The following is a 24,007-nucleotide window of genomic DNA, read 5'->3' on the forward strand; positions in this document are numbered from 1 at the left end:
ATAGCAGCATGACTTTACACAATCCTGACAACATTTTTATAGAGGTTTGTAATAAACATGCAGAAGGTAACACAAAATACTACTTCTGCCTACCTACACCAAGCAGTGATTAAACACCACTCCATGCTCTGAATTAACTGCAAAGAAATATTACAATATTCCAGCACACAGCAATATTTGCTTATTTATTTTATTTAAACACTTCTTACTTTGTATCCAAAAGCAACTTTGTGCTCAACCCACAACCTGCTACAAAAGTGCAAAAGTTCATCTGAAACTAAATCTCTTCATTTATAGTTCTAGAACCATCTTTAAGGATTAAACCAATATTAATGATGTAATCTTGACCTTAATGCAGCTGTAAGAATTAAGATTTGGGTGATTGGGGGATTTTTCACTATAAAAATGGAAGCTTACTGTCCCCTACCCTAAACAAATGAAACCAAACTCCCTCTCTCTCTGTGTAACTAAAACATATCCCCAGCCTAACTCACATTTCAGGACTAAAATACTGTGTTTGCAGCCTCTCAGCCTTCTGGGCATTATATTCATTGTGTGTTTCCATTTCCTCTTCCTTATATCTTCTCTGAACTGTAACAGAATTTCTCCAACTTGGATTTAAGGGCAGCCCACTCCAAGTGCCTCAACAGTCAGTGTTTAGTGCTCCCAGAACTCCAGAAAAGCCAGGACAAAGGAATTACTAAATAGGAGCCAACAGTTTGGCCAACAGACCATACCATAAATTGGTTATAATATGTCTGGGACACAGTATTTCTTTCCTAACTAGGAATTAGGCCACTTTCAGCTACTTGTTTCTTTAATAAATGATTCTTGAAGCAGAGTGAATCTTCCATGATGTGCTTGGGATCAATAATGCCAAGAGAACTCATGAAGTGGGGAACAGTCATAAGCATCATTATTTTGCCTCTACTCCCTTGATTAAATCATCAGAATCTCCCAGCCAGGCAAGGCTGAGAAATACTTGATGCAAATAAGGCTGTTCTGAGAGGTTCTGTACCCATCCTGCTCTTCCTTCACCATGGCATTAATTTACACATTCAATTACATGTGCTAATTACATATGGCGTGGGAGAGGATTAAAGAAGGACATGTAGTTTGCACCTGAGCTTTCTGAGCCCAATAATGCAACCTGAACTTCCCTGGAACGTGAGGAAGGGCTGGTTGGGCACTGCTGCCTTTCAACTCCAGCAAACTCACGGCCCAGGGCATGATTTGTGTGACATTTGCTGTTGAGGTAGAACGTGCAAATTCGGCACAGGACACTAGAAGATCTCCTCAACTATTCCAAACCTTCAGCTCAAGTCTTCCATGCACTATTCATATTCCAAATTAAAGTTCTGCTTCAATCTGACACCCCATTAAGCTGCCGGAACAAGGCTTCAGGTGGATTATAAAACCACATTCATCCTCTTGGAGCACTTCCCCAAGATCAGCACTAACTGAAGATGTTCCATTCCTTCATAATTCAGCCACTTTATCCTACAATCATCTGCAAAAACCTTTTCTAAATAAAGTAGGAATCCAGGATTAGATTTACTGGATAACATGTCTCCACAATTTTTACCCTCTTCTATGAATCCATGTCTTCCTCTCTGAGCATTATCTGGCAGCTCCAAAACTTAAAAAAATATAAATAAACTCCACCACAAGTTTGTCTACCTGCCCACTGGTGTGACCATGTAACAAATGCTAAAACTCCATTTCACAGCAGAACACATAACAAATACCAAAATTCCACTTCACTGCACTGAAACCCTCCTGGTGCAACATCACACTGAAATGCATAGAAAGATTTGACAGTTCCCAAAGAGGTTTTTTTTCCCCCTTGAGTTTGCTTGATGTAAAAAAACACGTGGAAACCTCTGTAAATGGGTTAAGAACATCCTCAAGTCCTCACTTCAGGCTTTTCAGCTCAAGGCCAGGGATATAAAGAGAGAGGCTTTACAGCAAATTATCTTTTGATAAACTTGACAGGATACAGGTGAAGTGCTCAGACACAGCAAAATCCAGACCACAGAACTGAATGCCAAAGAATCATTTAACCAACAAATGCCAAAGAATCATTTAACCCCAAATCATTTGCTATTTGTTCATTAATTCCAGTTATAATCACACACGTCTCAGAGGCAGGCTTGTTTCCAGATAAGCAAACAGCAACATCCAAACAGCAGTCACCATTCATCACATCAGATAAGTCACAAACAGGATTTACTTTCTGTAATGTGATGGTGGAGGCTTAGGAAAAAGAGAAAGAAAACCAACTTACTTGTATGCCAGTGTTGCACTAAAATGCTGTTGGATATAGGCTTCCAAAACAGTGTTAAAGTGTTGGAACTTACGGTCTGCAATGAGCCCAATGATGTAGATCTGAACAGACATGGACAGAATTAGCCACAGTCACGTTTCAAATTTAAATGTTAGCCCTCTGAAATATTTCTGATAACTCACTGTTTAAGGGTTTTTAAAGAAACTTGATTTTCAGGCAATTAGTAATATCCCATCTGCTCCGCGGCGATTTAAAGATTAATTCCCCGAAATGAGCAACTTGACTGCTCGTTCAAACTTATCGGGTTCTTTGCTTTGACAAGTGAAATCCTTGGTGCTGATTCTTACCAGTGCATCAAAGACAAGGATGTCATACTCATTGCTGTGGGAATGTTCCATCATGATGTTAAACAGGGCATCCAGTGTGTCTTGGAGAAACTATAGAACAACATGAAAGGACAAACTGGTGACCAGTTCAACTTGAAAACCTCACAAGTGGTTTTTCAGAGGGTAGACTTGGTTTCTCTCAAATTAGAATTTTAATACCTTCACTGAAACATCACTTTAATTCAGTAAACACTTCCAAGGATTTAGGCTCTAGTTTCTTTAATTTTAAGAACCTACATCCTCAGACACATGAGCAATCAATAATACATGCTTAGCTCAAAGCTTATGGAAAAGCTAAAAATATTATATAAATGACATAACTCTCTAAAAAACTGCATTCCTACTTCCTTAGTGACACAGATTAGTAGTTGCTATTTTCACATATACATGATGATTAAAAAAAAACTCTTCATACTTCTGTGGTCTGATTCAAAGCCTGCTTTAAATCAAAGGAAAGTATCCCAGTGACTTGGGACACAAATCTTTGGTTAAAAAAAATCCACCCCCTTTTTTTTTTTAAAGTTCTCCTTCCTCTTCTCCAGAGACATCTAATGTTTATATTTAAAGACACAAATGTAATAGTGCCTTCCATTTTCCAAAATATTAACAATTTTTTTCACCTTATACTCATTAAATTAATAAAGTGCTTCATTGGGTACATAGCACATCTTGGTTTTAATATCAACATGTAAATTAATAGTAAGAATTACAAAGAAAACAGTAGGAGTTGTTATCTGAAACAGATAGACAAAAACAACCAACTGAACAGAGACTATAGAAAATATTTTTACCATTACTGACATCATCTCCTATCAAGTTCATTTATAAAATTTTCTGCACATGTTCAAGTTGACCTGTGACATACGTGTATTTGGATAAAGCAATGGTGTTCAAAATAATATTCCTGATATTGAATTTTCCATTCAGGCACAAAATTTCCAGCAACATAAAACAACAGAGAGAAGAAAAGAATCCTAATAAATTAATTACCAGTGAAAGCACACAAGTTTTGGCAATAATCTTGCAAATCCCCACAGCCCATAGCCAATACCGGAGATATCTGAGAGCAACAAGTAGGAATAAAGCTGGATAGCAGTGAACAATCCTGTCCAGCTGTTTGCTTTTTGCTCCCTCTAATGCAGAGCTTTGCTCATGTCCTTTGCAAACCATCCTTGACAAAGGCATTCAACTGCATGATGATCAAAAAACAAAATATAAGCATCTGGCTTTTTCAGTTCCAGCGTTTGCTGTGACTGAGCCTCCAGTTTCATTTTCGTTTTGAAACTATTTACCATGTGCTCTGCCATGGTATCAGGGACAGAGAGGATAACTGTTATTGGAATAACTATTTAGAGATGTACCTTCACCACTTCCTCTCCATCCACAATCTTCAGCTTCTCCAGGTTCTCCTGGAGCAGCTCTGGCTTCATCCGCCACTTCAAGAGCCCCAGCAAGCCCACTGGTGGAACACAGAGGGACAGGCACTCACTTTAAAATTATCACCAACTGCTGCAAGTGTCTTCTTTCTAAACTGCCTGCTCAGAAGATACCCACCATTCTGAGTCAGCTTGGTGGAACAAACCAGAGTTGAAATATAAAATGCATCTCTGGAGCTCACTGAGAGCCCCCCCACGATACTCGAGCTCCTGACTAAGGTTGCTCCTTTGTTCTCCACGTGCTGACGTGTAGAAGGTAATGTCAAATAAGCACCAGCATCCTCCATTTTCTTACTGTCCCCCTGAAAGACAACATACCAGCCATCACACACTACAAGCCACTGGATTTAAAATTAGGCTTATTTTGTGTTTTCTAGAGAAGCAAACAGAAATCTCTGTTTCCGTGGACTTCAGCCAATGCACTAAAGGATCCTCAAGTCCCATGTGGCTCCTACAGGATTCAGTGTTAGTCAGAAAGAAAGGCAGCAATGAGCATGCAGGGAAAATACTTCACTGAAATCATGCAGGTCAGTGTTTTAAGGTGCACTAAGGGACTGTGAGGGGTGACATCACCGGCAGAGTAAAAACAAGAGCCAATCTTTCCTTAAAATGTCAATACCTATGGAACACAATAGACTATTGAGCATCACCTTGAGGACTGGACCTTTAATATAAAAGATAAGGGCATGGTAAGATCGAATTTTAAATCAGACAATACACTGCAGTAACTAAGTGACAAGTATCACACTATTTATGCTTTTCAGTAGAATGAACAGTACAAAACCAGAGAGCCAACAGGTATTTTTCCCTCCTCTGTTTCATCAAGTTTTGTGCCACAACCCTCACGTATTTTCTGTGTCTCAATTTATTATTCCCCAGACAGGAAAATAATTTTAGGCAAAGGCAATAAAAATCATGCTCCTCACTGTCTACAGAACGAAGTTTTTCTTTACCAAAACTACTCCAGAAAATCTCCCTGATTAGTTTGAGGTGTCACATAAAGCTACAACCCCGTGACAGATATGACTCCACTGCAGCCCTTTAGTCCACAAACAAGGAGTTACAAAACCACAAATCTAGAAAGATGTTTTAAAGCCTTAAGGTATTTCTCTGATTCAGTGACCACAGATGTACAGTTCCTACTTCCTATCAAACAAGAGGTAAAGTTAAAAATTGACTATAAAAGACTTAGACAAGAGGCAAAATCTTTATGCAGCAAACCAGAAAACATTACTAACATGTCTGACTGTATCAAGCTTGCCAAATAAGTACTCTCAGAATTTCTGGAACCAAAAGAAACTCTTGACCTCCTCTTTTTGAGACAATTTAGACAGACAATGGGGAAAAGACTTGAAATTTTGATTCAAAAATCTATCAAAAAGATCCAATGCCTGAAGGCATCAAAAATACAGCACACTGTTTAAAATTGGCAGTTTTCAAATTACTTGTTTTGAGAGGCCAGATGTATGACTGCTTTAGACACTTACAGCTTACAATTACTGCTTTTAATACTAGAATAGGCAAACATATGTCAGAAAATCTGTCTATTTTTCACAACCATAAATTAGGTCAACTCTGTTTAGCATTTCTCATCCATGCTGTCACTTAAGAAAAAATTACTGGGCTGATGCAGAAACGAATTAGGTGGAATTTCATAACCAACATCACCCACACTGTCATATGTGATAGTTATTTTCCTTCCAGTCTCAGTCTTTATCAATTTTCAATGAAGAGAAGATAAATAACTACACACTGCCATCAATCTTTTTTTTGGATTACCTAAGCAACTTGATTTAGTTGGATGCATCTCACTTGCTATTGATATTACAGCAACCTAGTTGACTGAAAAGAGCCCTGAGAAGTTTCTTTTGTGTTGGGAGTGATTTTTGGTTCTTAGTTCCTGCTAAACACCATCCTCCAAGGTGAGGGGGAACCCAAACCAAGGTCTTGAAACATCTGTTCCCTTGCTTCAGTTCACAAAGCCAAAGATGCTACTTGTGTCCCAGCAGGGCCAGCCAAAACTATTCTTCACATCCAAAATCAAGCCCCTGAAGCTTTTACTTTTGTATCCCATACACAGAGCAGTTCCAAACAACCAATTCCCTAAGATTTCATTCCCAGATTATTCATGTGGCAAAGATTTTAAACAAACCAAACAATTCCCTCCCTTCAGCAAGAGTAATGGTACCCACCCAGCTGCTGAGCTTCAGTATAACTTTCTCTATACTGCAGATGACCAAAACCAAAAATATCAGTGAAAAAGTTCTAAGAGTAAACATCTCTAATTTCTCTTAAACAATTTCTGACTGAAATTCAGAGCAACATTTACTGAATGTTGCATTTTTTTCAGATGAAAAGCATATTATCTTTGATAGAATAATAAAAATCAGTCTATCACTAAGTAAACATACAAAGCAGTCAAAGAGAACAGTGGAAAAGAGGTGTGCTCTGAGGGAAAAAAGGAAGAAAATCAAGGCAGTACCTTTAGGACTAACAAATCATGGATGCCATCCTGCAGAGTTGTTCCATCCTCCTTCATCAGTCTTATGTAAGCCATTGCAAAATTCTTCTCTCCTTTATCTTTGGCTGCAAAGCAAAACAAGACTTTCAGTTGGGTACTCACCAACGAATTAAAATTCACCAGAGTAAGAATTCCCTACTCACACTCTTGAGTCGACCTGTGCCTGAACATGAAGCGCAGGTGAATCCTCTGCATGTCCTCAATGGGCACTGCTACCTTTGGGAAAACCAGAAAACAAGAGGAGAGTTAGGGGGGGTGGAGGTGGAAAGTGGTTTCAGGTGTGATGAGCTCCTGTTTTAGAATAAACAAGCACCACTTCTGCTGCTTTTGTAACTCTTTTCACGGGCCACTTGAAACTATTGAGCAGCAGAAGTGGTGGCTGATAAGGAACGACCTGTTAGACTTTGCTCAAAGCCTAAAACCAAAGAAATGAAGCACAGAACACAGTTAATGCACACAGGTGCTTGTGTGCTAGAAAATAACCCCACTGCCAGTCTTACCCCCTTAACCAAAGAATTATCCAGCTGCACTATGCAACTTTCACATTTCTCATACAAAATCTGACAACTAGTTTAATAAACAAGTGAAAAAGGTATGAAAATTCTAGTAAAATAAATAGACTATATTTTTGTGATTAAATTTACCATCACAGCAACTCTCAAGTGCTTTATTCTTAATACAGAACCTTTGGGGCAAACACGCAACAAAAAAGGCCAACAAGGTAAGAAAAAGCAAGAATTGACATGTTATAAGGTTTATAGTTCTAAACTTTAAGACTTGCACTCCTTGGTGTCCATTCACAACTTCCCTTTACAAATCTGACTACATAACATTCCTCCGTGTTAACTACACTTTTCAACAGGATCTACTGATATTGCTTCTGTGCAAAAGTCTGAATTACAGAATAATTTTCAAAAGCAACAAGTAAAGTAAGCAATAAACAGAATGAGTCAACATTTTCAAAACAACAAATTAGCTTCTGTTGGAAATTACACTTCCTTTCCCTCCCTCTGCTGCACAATCACAGCAACACACCTTGAGGTAATAATTGCAGACTTGTCATACATGGTTATTTTATCTTAAAAAAAATTATGCTTGCTAGGAAGCCTCATACCATTTCTGGCAGCTTCTGGGCATTTTCCAACCATACACATTAAAGCTTGATTAGATAATTATTACTGTGCCTCTAAAGAAAACCAGGACAATTTTTTTCTCTCTAAAATCATGAGAGGGGGTGGGTGGGGCGCTTCCTTTTGGGTTGGCCCCCTTTGTTTGTTTGTTTTTTAATTGAAGCTGCTAATCTCTGTTGTTTCACCACGATGAAACAAACGCAATATTTCACTTTTGACGAGCACTGTTAGGACACGAGGTTATCTGAGCTGATCTCCTCCGTTCTGCTGAACAGAATCCCAACATCATTTTCTAGGCCAAATTTCAAGGCTGGGTGATCGTGTATCTCTAATAACTGATGTATGACTAAGGCTCCTTCCTTCAGCTGTATCAGGGCCAAGATGTTCTTTAGAAAAAGCTGATGCTGTGCAACCTTTCTGCCTGAGATACTCTGAAGTGAAAAGAGTGAGAAGCATCCAAGCCCTACCTTCAGGGTCTCCATCCAACGCGGCTGTTTGACCTGATAGTAAACCACTGATCTGTACTCGCTCACGGGCTTGTCCCCCGCGCCCAGACACACGGCGTTCTGACAAAAGGAGGGGGAAAGCAGCGCTTAGTGCCTCGTTAATTTGTGGGGATTTTTTGGAACTTGAGCAAAACCAAAGAATCGCCGAAAAGAGCCTCCCTCGGCAGTCCCGAGCCGGGAATTCCCAAGCGGCTCCGGGATGCGGCTTCAACGCAGCGACCGCGCCCAGACCAGGCTCAGCTCAGCCCAGGCTCAGCCCCAGGCTCAGCCCGGCTCAGGCTCAGCCCCAGCCTCAGCCTAGGCTCAGCTCAGGCTCAGCCCCAGCCTCAGCCTAGGCTCAGCTCAGGCTCAGCCTAGGCTCAGCTCAGGCTCAGCCCGGCTCAGCCCAGCCCAGGCTCAGCCCCAGCCTCAGGCTCAGCCCCAGCCTCAGGCTCAGCCCCAGCCTCAGGCTCAGCCCCAGCCTCAGGCTCAGCCTCAGCCTCAGCTCAGGCTCAACTCAGCTCAGCCCAGCCCAGCCCAGGCTCAACTCAGCCCAGCCCAGGCTCAGCCCAGCCCCAAGCTCAGCCCAGCCCCAAGCTCAGCCCAGCCCCAAGCTCAGCCCAGCCCCAAGCTCAGCCCAGCCCCAAGCTCAGCCCAGCCCCAAGCTCAGCCCAGCCCCAAGCTCAGCCCAGCCCCAAGCTCAGCCCAGCCCGATCTCTACATCCTGCCCTCCCAGCGGGTTTGAATTTAGACATGGCCTCATTTAAAATTAAATAGTAATGACAGCACCAACAGAGGGGAAGCGTTGATGTGAAGATACAGCGTTTTCCGAGCCTCTGAACACAATGAAAATAAACATTTGCCCCGATCTGTGGGCAGGGCCAGTGTAATTGCATTTTACAGGGGTCACACAGCAGACGTAGAGCGGTGTGAGGAACATGCAACAGATTTGATTTCTCAAACTGACGAATTTAAGTAACCAAGACATCACCTCAATTAGTATGAGAAACACACAAAGGGAAAATAAATAAATCTAGCTTCATTATTCCATTTTTTTTTTTACTCCATTTAGCTTAAAATGTTCTATTCCAGAAAAATTTCAGAAGTGCTTGGCTGCCACCACAGCTGACTTCCAAACTGAACATTGTAGAGGCACAGACATCAAACACTTCGAATTTTCCCACTGTCTAAAGACTATCAGAACTAAGATGCAAGTTAAAGGTTTGGTCAAGTTCAAAATCTGTGGCAACCAAGGAATTCAGGATTTTTTAGTGACTCTGTGAAGACACTTGACCTGCATCTGCCTGGTCTGGCTGACCTGTAATGCTGATCACTGGAGCAGCAAGATCCCTGACACTTCACCAGGCACCAGACATGAACCTGAAGTGCATGAAGGAAGCAAACAGTGTCAGAAGCCTGCTTCAAACCCCAGGGTGCCCTGTGAGCAGAAGGGTGTGATGCTGCTGCCTGGAGATGATTTGTACAGTCTGGTTACAGTGATTTAACAGCAGAAAGCTGGGTCTCATCTGCCTGAGCAGAGATTGTTCCAGGTCTATGCACCCACTTGTTTGAATGTATCCTGTGACATTCACTTGGAACAAAAGTTACTTGCACAACAGTAAAACCAGGGCTGGTTCTGCAACTGAAACTGTTTTGATACCTAAACAGAGCCAGTTTCCTGTGTAGTGACCATATATCTGGATAATGGGGAACATTGAAATTAATAGCAATTTTTTGTTGCAGGGGTTTTAGATGCTAAAAGGGAAAACCAATTACTTGTTTTATTACTTGCAGTCAACAGCATTTCAACTGACTCCTCAACAAGTTGCTTAAACATGTCTAAGGCACTTTACCCCCAGAAATCTGGTGTGGTGTTTCAGCTCATAGACAATGTGACAAATCCACTTTCTCCTGCTATTTGCAGAACTGAACATACAGAATATTGGAATGCAAGATTTAATGCATTGTAATAGCTTTAATTCTTCAAGGAATACTTTGGTGTCTATGTATTTTAAGCATATTAACTGTGATTAGACAGAATACAGAATAATTTGTGTGCATGCAAGTCATGCTTGGGTGCTGCCACAGGTACAGGTAATGTTTTGTAAGCAGAGTTACAATTTGTTGTGTGAACCTTAAGCATTACGTGGGTTTAGGATTCCCTTCACTCGAGCTTTAAAGTTACATTTTAGGTCATAAAAACATTTCTGCAAGTTGTGAACCACGGGGAGTTACTCCATTTTTATTTTGTCTCAGGGAGTGTCATTATGATTTCATCCTCATGATCACAACACAAAGCTCAGAAAAGGAAAGGTCAAAAATCCCCCTGAATACCAAGCTGGTGATAAACCCCAAGGAAAAGAAAAGATCTTCAAAATGGGAATAGACAAGCAAAAAGACACTGCAAACATTTATGTTCCATGTCTGATTGTCGCCACTTAATTCATTCTTTGCCATGTACTTAATTCAAGGGACAATGACACAAATCCTGGCATGAATCAAGGGTTTGTTATTAGCAGAAATGGTACTTCTGACATTTTAATGTGCAAGTTGAATTCTTCTGGGAATTTCCACAAGAAAAACCCCAGAGTAAGAACGCAGTAATTGTCAGGATCAGCATTTGTTCCTTGGCACAGCTTAAACAGGTCATTCAATGTTATTCCTTGTTACAGTTTTATGGAAGACATTTATAGAGCCTTAATAGATAGATCACTTTAAACATCATAAAACTTGTCTGTCACAAGATGTCATAAGCTGACACAAGTAAGGGAACAGCAAGTCTTTGAATAATGGTATTTTCTAAAAATGTATAAGTTAGGTAAGTCTTACTTCAAAAACACAACTCATGTTTCTGTATGTTTTTCATACAGAAAAAAAAATAAAGAAGACTTACTGGCAACACTTTTCCTTCTTCATCACAGACACACATGATCACTTCCACATTCCTCTGAGTTGTTTTATTGTATTTATCAAAATCTCCGTACAGCAGAGTAATATATATGTCATTTCTTATATCTCCTAAAAAACAAATCGAAAGGTTAAAAATCAATTAAAACGCTGTAGGAGCAAAGGATCAACCGCACTTCACACAAGAATCTCCTTTTTTGCGGTGAAACAGATAAAAATGTTTTATTTTCCATCTGAACTTAAATTTTTCAGTTTTTATTCTTAGCTGAAGAGAAACTACGACGTGATGACGAACGCAACAAATAAGGAGCTCTCCGAGGGACTCGAAGCAATTCTCGTCCTGCCCCGACACCTGCTGGTGAGGGGGAGGTTGATCCAGTAGGAATTTTCCCCAAATTCACAGCTCTCTTTCTAGAGGGAGCTTCGAAGTTTAATTTTCTCCTGTCAACGAATTCCTATGACTTTAAAAAAAGTATCAAAATTTTACTTAGGTTGGGAGGGAAAGGTTCAAGTTGTTTGTTTGTTTGTTTTAAAAGAAACACTGCAGAGACAGGGATTTCAATTGGAAGATATCTTGTCATAAATAAAATAAAATAAAGAGACTGTAAACTCATATGTATATTCTTATCAAATGAGAGCGATAAGTTACAATAAAACCAAGGGTAATTAAAAATTGAAGTGATATCCACCATAATCTACTTGCAGGACATGAAAACAATGTACAAGGAGACAGGATTATCAATCACTGTCTTGATTTTATTTTGGAATAAAATAAATAAATAGCAAATATTTTCCAAGGATTTTACTGTTTTATATAACCCTCTAATATTGGAACAATATTGGAGTGAATTCTAAAGAGCCTCTGAGTTACCCCTTACAGAAGTAAGTAAAGCTGCAGCTGCTGCTCATTAAAAGAGGGAAGGAGAGGAAAAAATCCCTTCCTATTCCAGAACAAAGCACCTCCTACCTGGCATGATGATTTCAGGGAATCCCAGCTTTCTAGCAACAACAGTGGTTCTGTCTACCAGGTGTGGGTAGTCCTTTCTAGTCTGAATCACATCCCCAACCAGCATTTTCACAGTCACCCAGACACCTATTAAGAGCAAAAAAAAAAAAAAAAAAAAAGGCAGGAGGAAACATTGCATTTCTAGTAGGGAAAAGAATAACCTGTCTTCAAATGATTTCCTCTTCCACCCAGCAAAGCAGGGATAAGAATTCACTTTCCCCACTTCCTGTAGATGAAAGTAAAAGCCCTGTAATCCAAAAGTGCCTCTACTAGTTTAAAACTGCCTCTAAGATTCTGCAACAAACTCGTGACTCTTCACTTCCAGCTTCAAAGTTGACCCACCACCATGGTGGTGCTACAGGTCTAACATAAAACCTTCTGCTTAAAATGTAAACAACATAAAATGAAGTGTCACAAAAATACCTTGTTATTTAGAAGAAAATAATAGAAATGCACTTTACCTTGTCCCCCGCTGTCTCCCTTTGAAGCAGTGATTTTGCTTAGGAGGCTGTGTAAAAAGTCATTCTCTGCCACTACCCTGCAGGATAAACAACAATGTCTGTTGGGAATTGAGTGCTAAATAGATCAGACCAGAGCATAAATGACAAACAGCCTCAGTCTTCTTTGCTGGACTTGACCCTCTTCTGATATGTTCTATAATTTCATTGCCCCTCCCTCAAGTTCCAGCCCACTCCCTTTTCAGTTCTGTGCACACAGAAGTGAAAAAGATTCAGTGACCAGCTAAAGATGGTGTCTGGGGCCAGAGTGACCATGTGAACAGCCTCACCAACCTGCCCCTCCTGCCCCCTCCACTCTCCCTGATAAACAGCTAGAGAAATGAACTTGGAAATTTTATCTGCTGCTTCTGAGTTTAGAAAGAATTCTCACACAACAAACACGTTGGATCAATTTGGAAACAAGAGAAATAATAAACCAGTGTGTCATAGCTGGGTCTTTCAGAATTAAATTTATCCTCCAGAGCACATGGCAGCAGTGCTAGGTGGGATGCACAAGGATTTTCCCAGTAAATACTGGAATCTCTGCATTGAATCTGTGAGCATCACAGTTTTAGGTAGCTGGTCTGGTATTTCTTTTGAAAATAATGTGTGATAATTCTATTACTTTTTAAAGGAAACCCATTTTTTTCTCAGATTTTTCTCAAATTCAGCACAGAACCAAGCTCATAAATTAGTAGCTACCCTTGCTTGTAAAGGTTACTGTGGAGTAGGGGTAACTATTTGGCTTGGGTTTGTGAAATGGGATGTGGTACCAGCTGTCTGAAGGAGCACATTCGTAGAATTATACATTTATTTAACATGCTGTGCAATCCCTGTCAAGTCCTAAATGCCTTTTCAAGTCACACTTAAATAATGAACATTGTTACAGCATAAAATTATTAAAAGGAAAACTTATTCTTCAACCATTTCAGGTTGTTACAGCTAAAGAGACAGATAAATATTCTTGTCCTTATCAAAAAGAGATCTGGGACTGTCTTACGGGTGAAAGGGAATGAAGTGCTGCTTTTCTTCATCACTTTCAGCTTTCCCTTTTATGATATCTGTGAGATCCATGACTAGAGGAAGAAAAGAAAAATCATTAAAATATATAATAGCATTGCAAAATGGCTCTTTTCTCTATGAATGATCTTGTGCCTCGAGAGAAATATGGATTTTCACTAGCAAGCAGTGCAGCCCAACAGGGGCAGGTTTGTGGGGCAGAGCATTTAGTGCAAAGTCCACACTACAAACCTTGAGTAAAGGGAGAATTCAGACTAATTTTGGTCTAATCCTGGGAATACAGGTGTGAGTGCACTGGTGATGCTGTTGGGACATAATCGTGGGCTTGATTTCATTTGCAAGGAATTCTGTCATTAAACTCTGGCACTGTGCTTCCATTTACACTTAGCAGGAAGTTATATAAACAGGAAATTAATAATAATATATTTAACAATTAATAACAATTTATTTGTATTATTGTATACTTAATTATATACTTAATAACTGTATTATCATAGAATTAATAATAAAGAACTAAACAATAATAGCAACATTAAATTCAAAAGCACGTTTCTGACTTGAACTAAAAAGTAGTTTTTAAGTTTTATGGATTTAAAAAAATACAGAAGGTAGTTGATAGAGCTGGTTTGTGTTCTGAGGTGTCTTGGTAGAGATTCTACATTCCAGGGCTGGCAAACATCCCTTGGGTCCTGCTTGAGCTCCAGCACAGGAGACATCAGGTACCTGCCACCCCAAAAGGCCTCCGGAGTCCTTGGGTGTATTTCTTGGAATTACTGTCCCTCAGATCCATCTTCCCAACTCGGACTATTTGACAAACTAAATAAATTTTGTCTCTGCTCAGGTCTTTATTTCCGAGATCCTAAGACAGAACCAGAAAAGAATTGAAGTATTACTTGAGGAAAAACCGAGCTGTGACATTGAAACAGGACCTCCAGTAAGAAACTGAGTCTTAGAAATCAACAGGGACAAAAACCAACAACTAACAAAACCAAACCAAACAAAACCACCTCCAACGAACAAAACATCCTGAGCACAAAGGATGAATTTGAAAGGATAAAATCTGAAGAAAATATAAGGTAAGATAAATAGAGAAAATAATAGCAACCAAGAGACACAGCAGATAAAAATATCAAGTCATCAGCAAATCTAAGAGGCAACAAATTCTTTTGAAGACCACTGAAGCACTGGAACATTAAAACATTCAGTCTTGCTCTGTTTCTAAGATTGTCTCTTGTTTCCTCTTCCCCTTCTTCATTCTGCAGGAGTTCTGGCAGTGACCACAGAGAAGAGACAATTGGATTTGCCAGTAAGAAGTAAACTGGAAAACACTTACTGTGAACACCACTTTCAGGTTGTTGAGCATATCAATCTCCTTTGGAAAGCCTCGGCTCCCCCATCTCACCAAGTAATTCTCACTGTTTTGAAGACAAATATCTCATTGTCATGTGATTTAAAAATTCCTCCCTTACACGGTACAGAACAAAAGCTGCATAACAGGCACTCTATGGTGATGGCTTAAATCTAATACCAGACTAAAAAGACAAGAAAAACACTGCACAAATATCATCACTAAGCTTGGAAAAAAATAACTTGAACATAACACAAATGGACACCTTTTATTTTTTTAGAAAACATCACTATTATCATAGTCTGTTTGGTGGAAATACTCCACAGAAACATAATCTGTCTTGGAATTTATGATTTTCTCTCATTTTTTTCCCACTCTTCCTCTTTCAGCACTTGACTCCACACACCACAATATTCCCCATCAAGAATAATCTCTTTAAATTTGCAACAGGCTCAGGCTTCTCCAAACTTCTGCAACGTTCAATCCAGGATCAAAGCATTTGGAAACCTAGAATCCTTGAGTAGAACCAGGAACTAGTTTTGCCCACACTTCACTTTGCTTTGGGTTTTGTCCCTTTTATTTCTGTATTCCCTGCATTATTAGCACGGTGGCAATTATTTTACTTCCTTTGGGCTGGCTGCTTTTGCTGCTCTTCTCCAACGAAAAGAGGAAAGTTTACCTGATAATTGTTGATTTCTGTGGGTCGTAGAGTGACATGAAGAGTTCTGCATCCTCTCCAATCCGGCAAACAAAGTTCCTCACAAACACATAGAGGCTGTGGGTCGGGGCTGAAGACATTCGGGAATACGATGCATAGTCTGGCTGATCCTTGGACTACTCAGAAGGAGGAAAATCATTAGCTGGATCCATTAATTAAAATGGTGGGATGCTACAAGCAGTTTAACTGTTACATATCACAAAAAGTGAATCTTGAAAAATCGAAGGAAGTTTGGATTAAAATGCTTGTTGCCCTGTACGTTGCTCTCAAAGCTTTGCTTAATAAGGCAGACACGATGAGCAAATAAGGTTCTGACCCTCCACCAGGCTTCACCAGGGGTTAACATCCCCTTCTGCAAGGAAGCTGGAGAGTCACCAGGTCAGAAGTGGAGAAGTGACAGAGATATTGAAGATCCCACCTTCCTCCTCTGAGCCCTCCCTGCACACAGGGAGATAAAAAGCTCAGACTTGGTTCTGGAAAACACTGAACTCAGACCAGGGGGGCACCCCATGTGCAAATAATGACAAAGTTAATGACAGAGATGCCTTAAATCACTTAGGGGACTTGGTATGAGTAAGATCTTCCTTTGTATGGAATTGTAAACTTATTTCCCAGCAGGGCTCTCCTTTCAGAAATGGAACAGGGTTTATTTTATTGGTTTTTTTCCAGGGAACACAATAGCTAAACTGTTTTTCTTCCCTTCTTCCTTCACCTCCAGGAACCTTCCTATTTTGAGAATCTTAGATTTACTTTCATTCAGGAGAAAAGAGCCAAGTTAAGTTTCACTCTTGTATTTTAATATATTCAAAACCTTACCTCCCCCAGGCTGCTTTCAGTGGAACTACTCTGAAGTCCATTTCTCAAATTCTGGTAAAATACTGTGCCTAAAAGACTTAACAGTGTTTTTGCTATGCTGCAGCAACTTAAAACCCTTTAGGAGAGAGCAGGGAGTTGGACTTGGTCCTTATGATTTTTCCACCTTGAGATGTTCTATGACTCCCCTGTCAGTTCAGTTCTTCAGCCACCAGGCAGTTACATAAAGGGGGAAACAATTTCACCACTTTTAAAGATGTCAGCACGGAAGTAAGTCTATAAGTCTGAAAGAATTAATTTTGGACACAGCAAGATACAGCAGAAGGTCTGCAATCCACATCATGATGGGCTTTCAGTGTGCTGGAAGCACCAGCAAAATGAAATAAGTCTCTTTGAAGAGGAGACAAATAACATGATGAGATCAAGACACAGCTGAGCAGGTTCACTGACTCAAAAATAGGCTCCTGAATTCTACCTATACTCCATTTCAACCACCAAGAAACAGCTACTTAACACTTGATGGCCTAAACCCATTGTTTGGCTCTACTTTTAAAACAACTCACCACAGTCTATTGCAGACTCCCAAGTTTAATTTTCCTTATATTGTTGGTTAATTACATTTTGATGTGTGGGGAGCAACATTTACTTACTGACACTGTTGAGAACAACTCAAAAAGTTTTTTGCAGTGGTTTGTCATGGGCGTTCTTGAAGTGTCATGACAACCCAACTGTTTTCTCTCAAGTGTTTTACTTGCTTTTTTACAGTTTATTTTCTCATAAATGGAGAAAAGAACCAAAGAGGCTTAAAAATCCCTGAAGAGATTTAATGTAGAAAAAGGTCAAGGGAGTGTAGTCACCTGCTTTGCAATTTAGAAGATTAAATTTATGCACTCGTCAGCTTTGCTCTGGCACATGAACTTCTGGTGTCCACAAGATTATGCTGAGTTCACCTTAGTGCCTCTTCAGTGAGCTTAAATTCAGCTTCATCAGACTAACTAACAGGCAGCAACATTAGCAAACAACTAGTGCTGCCACAAAGTCTTGTAAAACTAGCTGTGGTCACTCACAGTGTGCAGCTGAACTCCAAGTGTGTAACTATTCATGGTGTAATTCAGCCCATTGAGTAGTCCACAGATGGAAAGAGGAGATGTATTTCCATACAGAAATCCAAGAATGGATTTAGAACCAGCTTTAGACAGAGGCTTTCAGCCCAGCCTACAGCCCAAATCCGGTGCACAGACTCAATTAACTCAATTTGAGGCTTAGCCGTGTTCACACCACATGAATGTGAATCTACTCTTAAAGCCAGAGGCAAAAGTTTCCACCTTTTATGGCAGAAGGTTACATCCTTCAGCCCTTAGACTAGTTTTTGGTTTGGATTTTAGGAAAGGAAGCATTAAGTTTCCCACTCATTCCTACCATTTCCTCCTTGATTCGCTCAGTGATTTTATTAGTGGCTTCTTCGTGGGCATGAAATAGGCTGATGACACTGGTGTTGTCTGGATCCAAGATATTTCCATCTTCATCTCTAACTATCAGGTCGAGCTCAAGGATTCTGTGAAAATACAAATAATGGTTGGGTAATTTCCCTCTATATAAAGAAAGCTTAGAAACCTAACACACAAGGAGAGACTTCAAGTTTTAAAGCAATAAAGTCTAAATAAATGCAACTGTATTTCCCCGAAGAAAAATTTAACTAAACCAGGTGATTTTGTTTTCAAGCTGTTGTACAGTATTTAGAAATTTATAATAATGTCACCAAAGCATTAAAAGGTAAAGCATTAAAACATAAAATAGGTTCACCCTGTTCAGTGACTTTAACAGTTCTCAGCATTTTTGCTTTTTAATGTGCAATGTTTGTAATCAAGACGTGCAGAATTTTCCTGTTACCTTCTGCTTTTATGTTGCTCTCTCACCCTCCCAGCCCTGTTACTTAACTCACTGCTGTGCTCTGTTCTGCCTTGCTCTCATACAAATAATGTCTTTATTCTTTCCACTCATTTTTTCCCCCCTTCAACATCTAAAACCTCAAGTCTTACCTCCATAGATCCTACATATCTTGTCCACTGTATCTTCATGTCAAGAGACAGCCTTTCATCCCTATCTAGGTTCTCAATCCTCTGTCCCCCTCTAAAATTGGCCTCCTTTGTGCTGTACTGTACTTTTCCCAATTTTTGGAGTATTCTGGCTGCCTTTCCAGCACTGCTGCTGCTGTTTGAAGCATTCTGTGTCAGAATATAAAACATCTGCACCACTTCACGTGATAATCCACAACCCCTCCTGATTTGGTGTTCAATCTCCTCTCCCACAGTGACCCACTCAGCCCCCATTATTGTTCCCCTTGATTCCTTCTCCACAGTTTGGCAAATTTCCTTCACACAACACAACTCAACCCCACACTTCCAGGTGTTTATAAACTCTCTGTGCAATCCCAAACCATTTTAAACATCCCCCTGACCCCTGCTGTTCCAAAGGAAGCAGTTCACTGTCTCATAACGTGGAAAGAAGAGCGTGAAAAAAATCTGAAAGCAAATAAGTGTTAATGAGTTGTCTTGATCAGAACTTTGACTGGAGTTTTTCAAAGCAAACCCTGTCTTGGAGTGACCATTCAGCTCCACCCAGTGTAATAGGACCCAGTGTATCCCACAGTCTGTTCTGTGTGAATAAAATTAATCAGAAATTTGCATCCAAATCACAGTGAACAGTTCAGAGTTTCCTAACATCTTGTGCTCATTGTTTATGTGTAGCCACAGGTACTTGAGAAGCTTTTAGAAGCTAAAAGAAGACTTCCAGCTGCACAGAGGCCTTCAGGCCACAACAACCACAGTCACTTAAAATAGCTAAGTAGAGTTTATAAGCAGATCTCATTGCCTGTAAAACCAATACTACAAAGATTTGTTTATCAAGCTCTCTCTCTCTTCCTTTATCAGATGGTGGAACGCCACCAACAGCACTTTTTTTGCCAAAAACCATGTTGTGTTGCAGTGACCTTTCATTAGCAACAAGGAGATGAGATGTTTTGTCAAATAACTATTCTGTCCCTGGTAGTTTCACTTCTATTATCAGAACTAGAATTCTGCCTGGAAATTCCCCAGTGAACTGGGTGTGGATGTGTGTGTTTGCAGACTTACCATGGTCTGTCAGCACCAATTCTGAGGGTCACATAATACTACAGACATAGACTGTGTTTGTAAGGGGTGGACAAGTTTTGAGTCCTGAGCACACTGGTGTTATGTGTATATAAAGGCCAGTTATCTGACATCAAGTCTTTGCAATGAGCAAGCTCATATATTTATAATTAACAAATAAATTAATGCTTTGAAAAGGCACTTTATTATGAGAAACCTCACCACAGTATCCACTATTATCCCAGGAGTAAGAGGGAGAGGTTTGAAGAGGAAGATTCAACGTGAATCAGATTTTTGAGTTACAAAACTGCAAACATGAAAACTTTGTCGTCATCTCTTCGGTGATGGGCTTTAAAATAAATCAGGTTTTCCAGAAGCAGTGCAGGCCACTTACCTGTTACCATAATCAATTTTGGAAGTGACTTTCTGTTTGAGTTCTTTGAGCTCATCTTTCGGCAAAGTCCCGGACAGGAGCTGTGAGCGCCACTCCATCAGGTCAAACATCATGGACTGCACCTGCTGGAACCTCTCCTTCTTGTTTGTCTGAGACAGAAGAGAAAAAAAAGAAGTTTCAGGCTTCAAGTTGAAGTGTGACATTGCTCTTGAAAATTAAATACGTGCCATATTTAATGCTAAATTATTGCAGGAAGCAGGCAAAGTAATGAGCCCGGCTTCCTTCCTCTTCTCATCCCACAAACTGTTAAGGACAGAATCTCCCATGTGACCATAAAGAAATGACATGAAATTTAAGTAGTTTGTATGGGGATAGGGAATGATGTCATTTTTGTTTTATTTAATTGTGCTGGTTTAAGATTCTTTAAAAGTCTCATCGAGGGAAAACATCACAGAAGCAATTTACTTCTGTCTGAGAGACTGGTAAGATCATTTTGGGAACAACAATATTTGACTGTGGTATTAACACATTTAAGAGAAAAATGAGAGAATGCAGAGAAGTCACTAAAGCAGTTTTAGTGTCATTCACTGAAACAAGAAGGGTTCTCATTGTTGACTTTAACAAGAATAAGAAGTGACACGTTTCACAAGTGACATGTTTCAGAAAACTACACCACATTCAAGATTTCCTTGATCCAACAGAAAAAAAAAAGAAAATCCAACAGCTGGGATCCTGAACCAGTCAGCACAATTGCTGAAATTGCCAATTGTTAATAGCTACATGCCCCTAGTAATCCTTGAACAACCTTTGTTTTAGCATTCCAAGAACATCATGAGTCTTCTTCACGTGCATCTTGGTTCTGCTTTATACTCCTACCTGGAGACTTTCCACCTCTACAAATCAAAATTACGAAAAATTTATCATGCCCGGGATACTCAGTGTTGAAACAACTGCCATGAAGTTACAACACCCCTCAGCCTTTCCATTCACAGAATCACAGGATCATCAAGTTTGGAAGGGACCTCCAAGACCATCCAGTCCAACCCTGAACCCAGCACCACCACTGCCAGGTGGATGGTTGCACCAGATATAAAGCCATTTAAAGACATTTAAAGCCACTGAAGAAAATGGTAATTATCTAAGCAGTGAGGAAACAATTCCTTAAACCCACCCAGACCCTGCCCTGCATCGAGGAAAACACACAAATTTGGACACTATGCATAAATAGGACTGACTATCATGCCATAAACAGTGTGTTAAGTGTCCTACCACATAGAGCTGCTTCCAGATGCTTCCCCATTCCCAGAGAGTAGTGGTAACTTCTTGAACTAGAGGAATTTCAGCAGGTATTATGTTTTCTGTGTGTCTAGGAAATAGAAGAAAACATAACACAAAGAGAGTCTGTGTTTCATGGGTGTATATTGTAGTTACTGTGATTGGGCTTTATAAATGCCTTAAAACTCAATGTTTAGCAGGCAAGACTCTTAATGTGATACAACAGATAAATTCAATACCTTTTCTTTTCAACAGTCACTTCCTTGATGTGGATGAAGGATTTAGGAAATATTCCCTGTTGAAAGAGAAAAAAAAAAGTAAGTCCAAGAACATTTAAGTAACAGCCATGACTATGAACATAAACGTTAATCACATAAATGGTAATATCCCAATTAACTCTTGGCTATCTAGTTTTTTATTCAAAAAAATGTTTTTTATTCAAATAAATGCATTCCTCTTTGACAGACAAATAATAGAAGTTTTGTCATATCCTTCTCTGCTAATATTAAGTGCATAGGATTAACTTTCTTTATAAGAAACACCACCTTCCACACTCTTCCCCCAGGAAACAGTACAGTTAAATACAAGTCAATACCACACAATTTAAATTCATTAAAGAAACATTTTGTCATGTGAACCTGCAAATCTCTTCTTGACAGTTAAGCCAGGTTCTTCTTGGATTCTTCTCTGTTCAACAAGTGATTTGTGGTACTTCAAGTCCCATAATAATTCAATAACATATGTGCTACTTTATAAAGCCTTTCTCTGAGTTAGATTTCAACTTCTATAGCCTTTTTATTTTAAGCACTAGATCTTAATCAAAACACAATCATGTCTTATCAATTCCACATTTTTTCATTAAGATTTAAGTTCAAAAGATTCCATGAAGAAGCCAAGTAACAGAAGAAGGTCACACTGATACTAAATTTAGTGATATCTTAGCACATCAAATTAATAATACTTCTTGAAGAATTGATCTTGAAGCCCTTCAGCAATATTAGGAATTAGTTAAAAGGAAGTGATCAGTTCTGGTAAATATTTTTCCTTTTTAGTTTTTAGATTAAATTTTAATCAATTAAAATAAAAATATTATGTAGAATAAATGGCAACAGCGTTTTGATTCAAAAGAAATGTCAAAGGAGGAATGAAGACACAGGTGTGGCATTGGGGGGAATGGTTTGTCACTCTGTCATGTCCACCCTCAAGTATGGCAGATAAGCAGGTGATAGTCACTACCTTGGGTGTCTGAAATACTGAAATACATTGAAATATTGTGCTGGGTCAAGAACTTGTGGCAAACTCCCTTATCACTATCCTGCTCTTGCCTTCTCTGTGGTGAGCTAGAAATGGGCACAAACAGGTGTCCTGGAGCTCATGGAATGGGAGAAACAGCAGGGGGAAGTCTGGACATCGTTCATAATTCCCACAAAGAATCCCTCATTCCTCTGTCTTGTAGGATGAGGAGTCAATGAGCAATGGAATGAAACAACAACTCAAGCATCTAATGCTTCCAAAAGGAAAGGAAATCTTTCAGCTATCACATATAGTTTGTAAACAGACACAAATGAATTTCTCTAAGTTAGTTGAAGTCATTTCTAATACCTACAGGCCACTGAATACAGAACAGAAAAAAAATAATGGAGAATTAGAGAACTTCACACTACTCCATTTTTTTTTTGTTGTTGGCATATTATCTGTCCTTCTGCTCCCCAGATATCTATTTTAAAGAGGTTGTGAAGGTTTTGTACATCCTTTTCCCAAGATACAGAGAAGCAACTTCCAGCAAACAGTTTTGCTGTAATACAGGCACGAGTCTCTAACTTCAAATGCCTTTGCATTGCTGCTCCCTAAAAAAACCTTGTGCTAAGAGCAAGCTACTAAAACAAAGAAATGTTTTTCTTCTAGAAAAATGCATTTAAAACTAAGAAGTCACTTCCTTGGTATTTAACTCAGCAGTCACTATACCCAGGGTAAAAACTATTCATCTGTGCCTTTCCATCTTTAGGTATGAGAATACTGACCTTTTTTTTAATTAATATGATTTTTGTACCGTAGAGATATTTAGGAATTTGAGCCTCATGCAAGCTGTTTATATTGTATGTAACCTGAAAAATCCTTAGAAAAAGTATAGAAACAAATATATCTAGCAGTAAATTTACTCAAAATTTAATTCAAATGGTGTCTGTTAACCTGAAGACACAGTAATTTCTTCTTCAGTGATCTGCTTTTCTCCCAGTTCTCACTTCTATTTACCAACTGTCCAGGATGAATGTTGATCACTTTATTCATCTTGAAAGGAGAGAGAGAGGACAGAGCTGACTTGAGAGATCAGGACAGAACCATCTACTAAGAGAGAATAAAAAACCCACTTCAGGGGTTGACTTGTTAAAAATAGTCCCATAGGGCTGAACAGTGTGATCTTACCTCTGCTCCTTTGTATCTCACCAGGTAACCCTTGTACCAATCTGAAAGGGAGAAAGATCACTTGGTATGACAAAAAAACCCATGGATTAAAACACATCCAATAAAGTCACGAGTTTTATTTCATGTGAGAAATATCTAGCATAATGTTTGTAAAAATTAAAGGCTACTTTATGCATACACAGATTAAAGTGAGCACCAGGAAGCACATTAAGCATGACTTGAATTTTAGCAA

The 24,007-nt window shown here is 39.4% G+C and overlaps 1 protein-coding gene across 1 annotated transcript in view; it reads right to left on the reverse strand.

The window, feature by feature from the left end:
• The window catches only part of DOCK2 (dedicator of cytokinesis 2), a 164,648-nt gene that overhangs the window by 130,339 nt on the left and 10,302 nt on the right, over positions 1 to 24,007 (reverse strand). Inside the window, exons 3-21 of the mRNA XM_032703120.1 lie at positions 23,776 to 23,816; positions 21,591 to 21,646; positions 21,346 to 21,442; positions 20,077 to 20,225; positions 17,974 to 18,109; positions 15,703 to 15,857; positions 15,009 to 15,090; positions 14,399 to 14,534; positions 13,656 to 13,731; positions 12,620 to 12,696; positions 12,120 to 12,245; positions 11,139 to 11,263; positions 8,228 to 8,326; positions 6,774 to 6,846; positions 6,592 to 6,695; positions 4,228 to 4,411; positions 4,035 to 4,132; positions 2,635 to 2,724; positions 2,288 to 2,388 (exon numbers count right to left, since the gene is read on the reverse strand). Of these exons, the coding sequence (XP_032559011.1) occupies positions 2,288 to 2,388; positions 2,635 to 2,724; positions 4,035 to 4,132; positions 4,228 to 4,411; positions 6,592 to 6,695; positions 6,774 to 6,846; positions 8,228 to 8,326; positions 11,139 to 11,263; positions 12,120 to 12,245; positions 12,620 to 12,696; positions 13,656 to 13,731; positions 14,399 to 14,534; positions 15,009 to 15,090; positions 15,703 to 15,857; positions 17,974 to 18,109; positions 20,077 to 20,225; positions 21,346 to 21,442; positions 21,591 to 21,646; positions 23,776 to 23,816 (2,005 nt within the window). The remainder of the gene's footprint in view (positions 1 to 2,287; positions 2,389 to 2,634; positions 2,725 to 4,034; positions 4,133 to 4,227; positions 4,412 to 6,591; positions 6,696 to 6,773; positions 6,847 to 8,227; positions 8,327 to 11,138; positions 11,264 to 12,119; positions 12,246 to 12,619; positions 12,697 to 13,655; positions 13,732 to 14,398; positions 14,535 to 15,008; positions 15,091 to 15,702; positions 15,858 to 17,973; positions 18,110 to 20,076; positions 20,226 to 21,345; positions 21,443 to 21,590; positions 21,647 to 23,775; positions 23,817 to 24,007) is intronic.

This window comes from Chiroxiphia lanceolata, chromosome 15, assembly GCF_009829145.1.
Source record: "Chiroxiphia lanceolata isolate bChiLan1 chromosome 15, bChiLan1.pri, whole genome shotgun sequence".
NCBI classification, from domain to species: domain Eukaryota; kingdom Metazoa; phylum Chordata; class Aves; order Passeriformes; family Pipridae; genus Chiroxiphia; species Chiroxiphia lanceolata.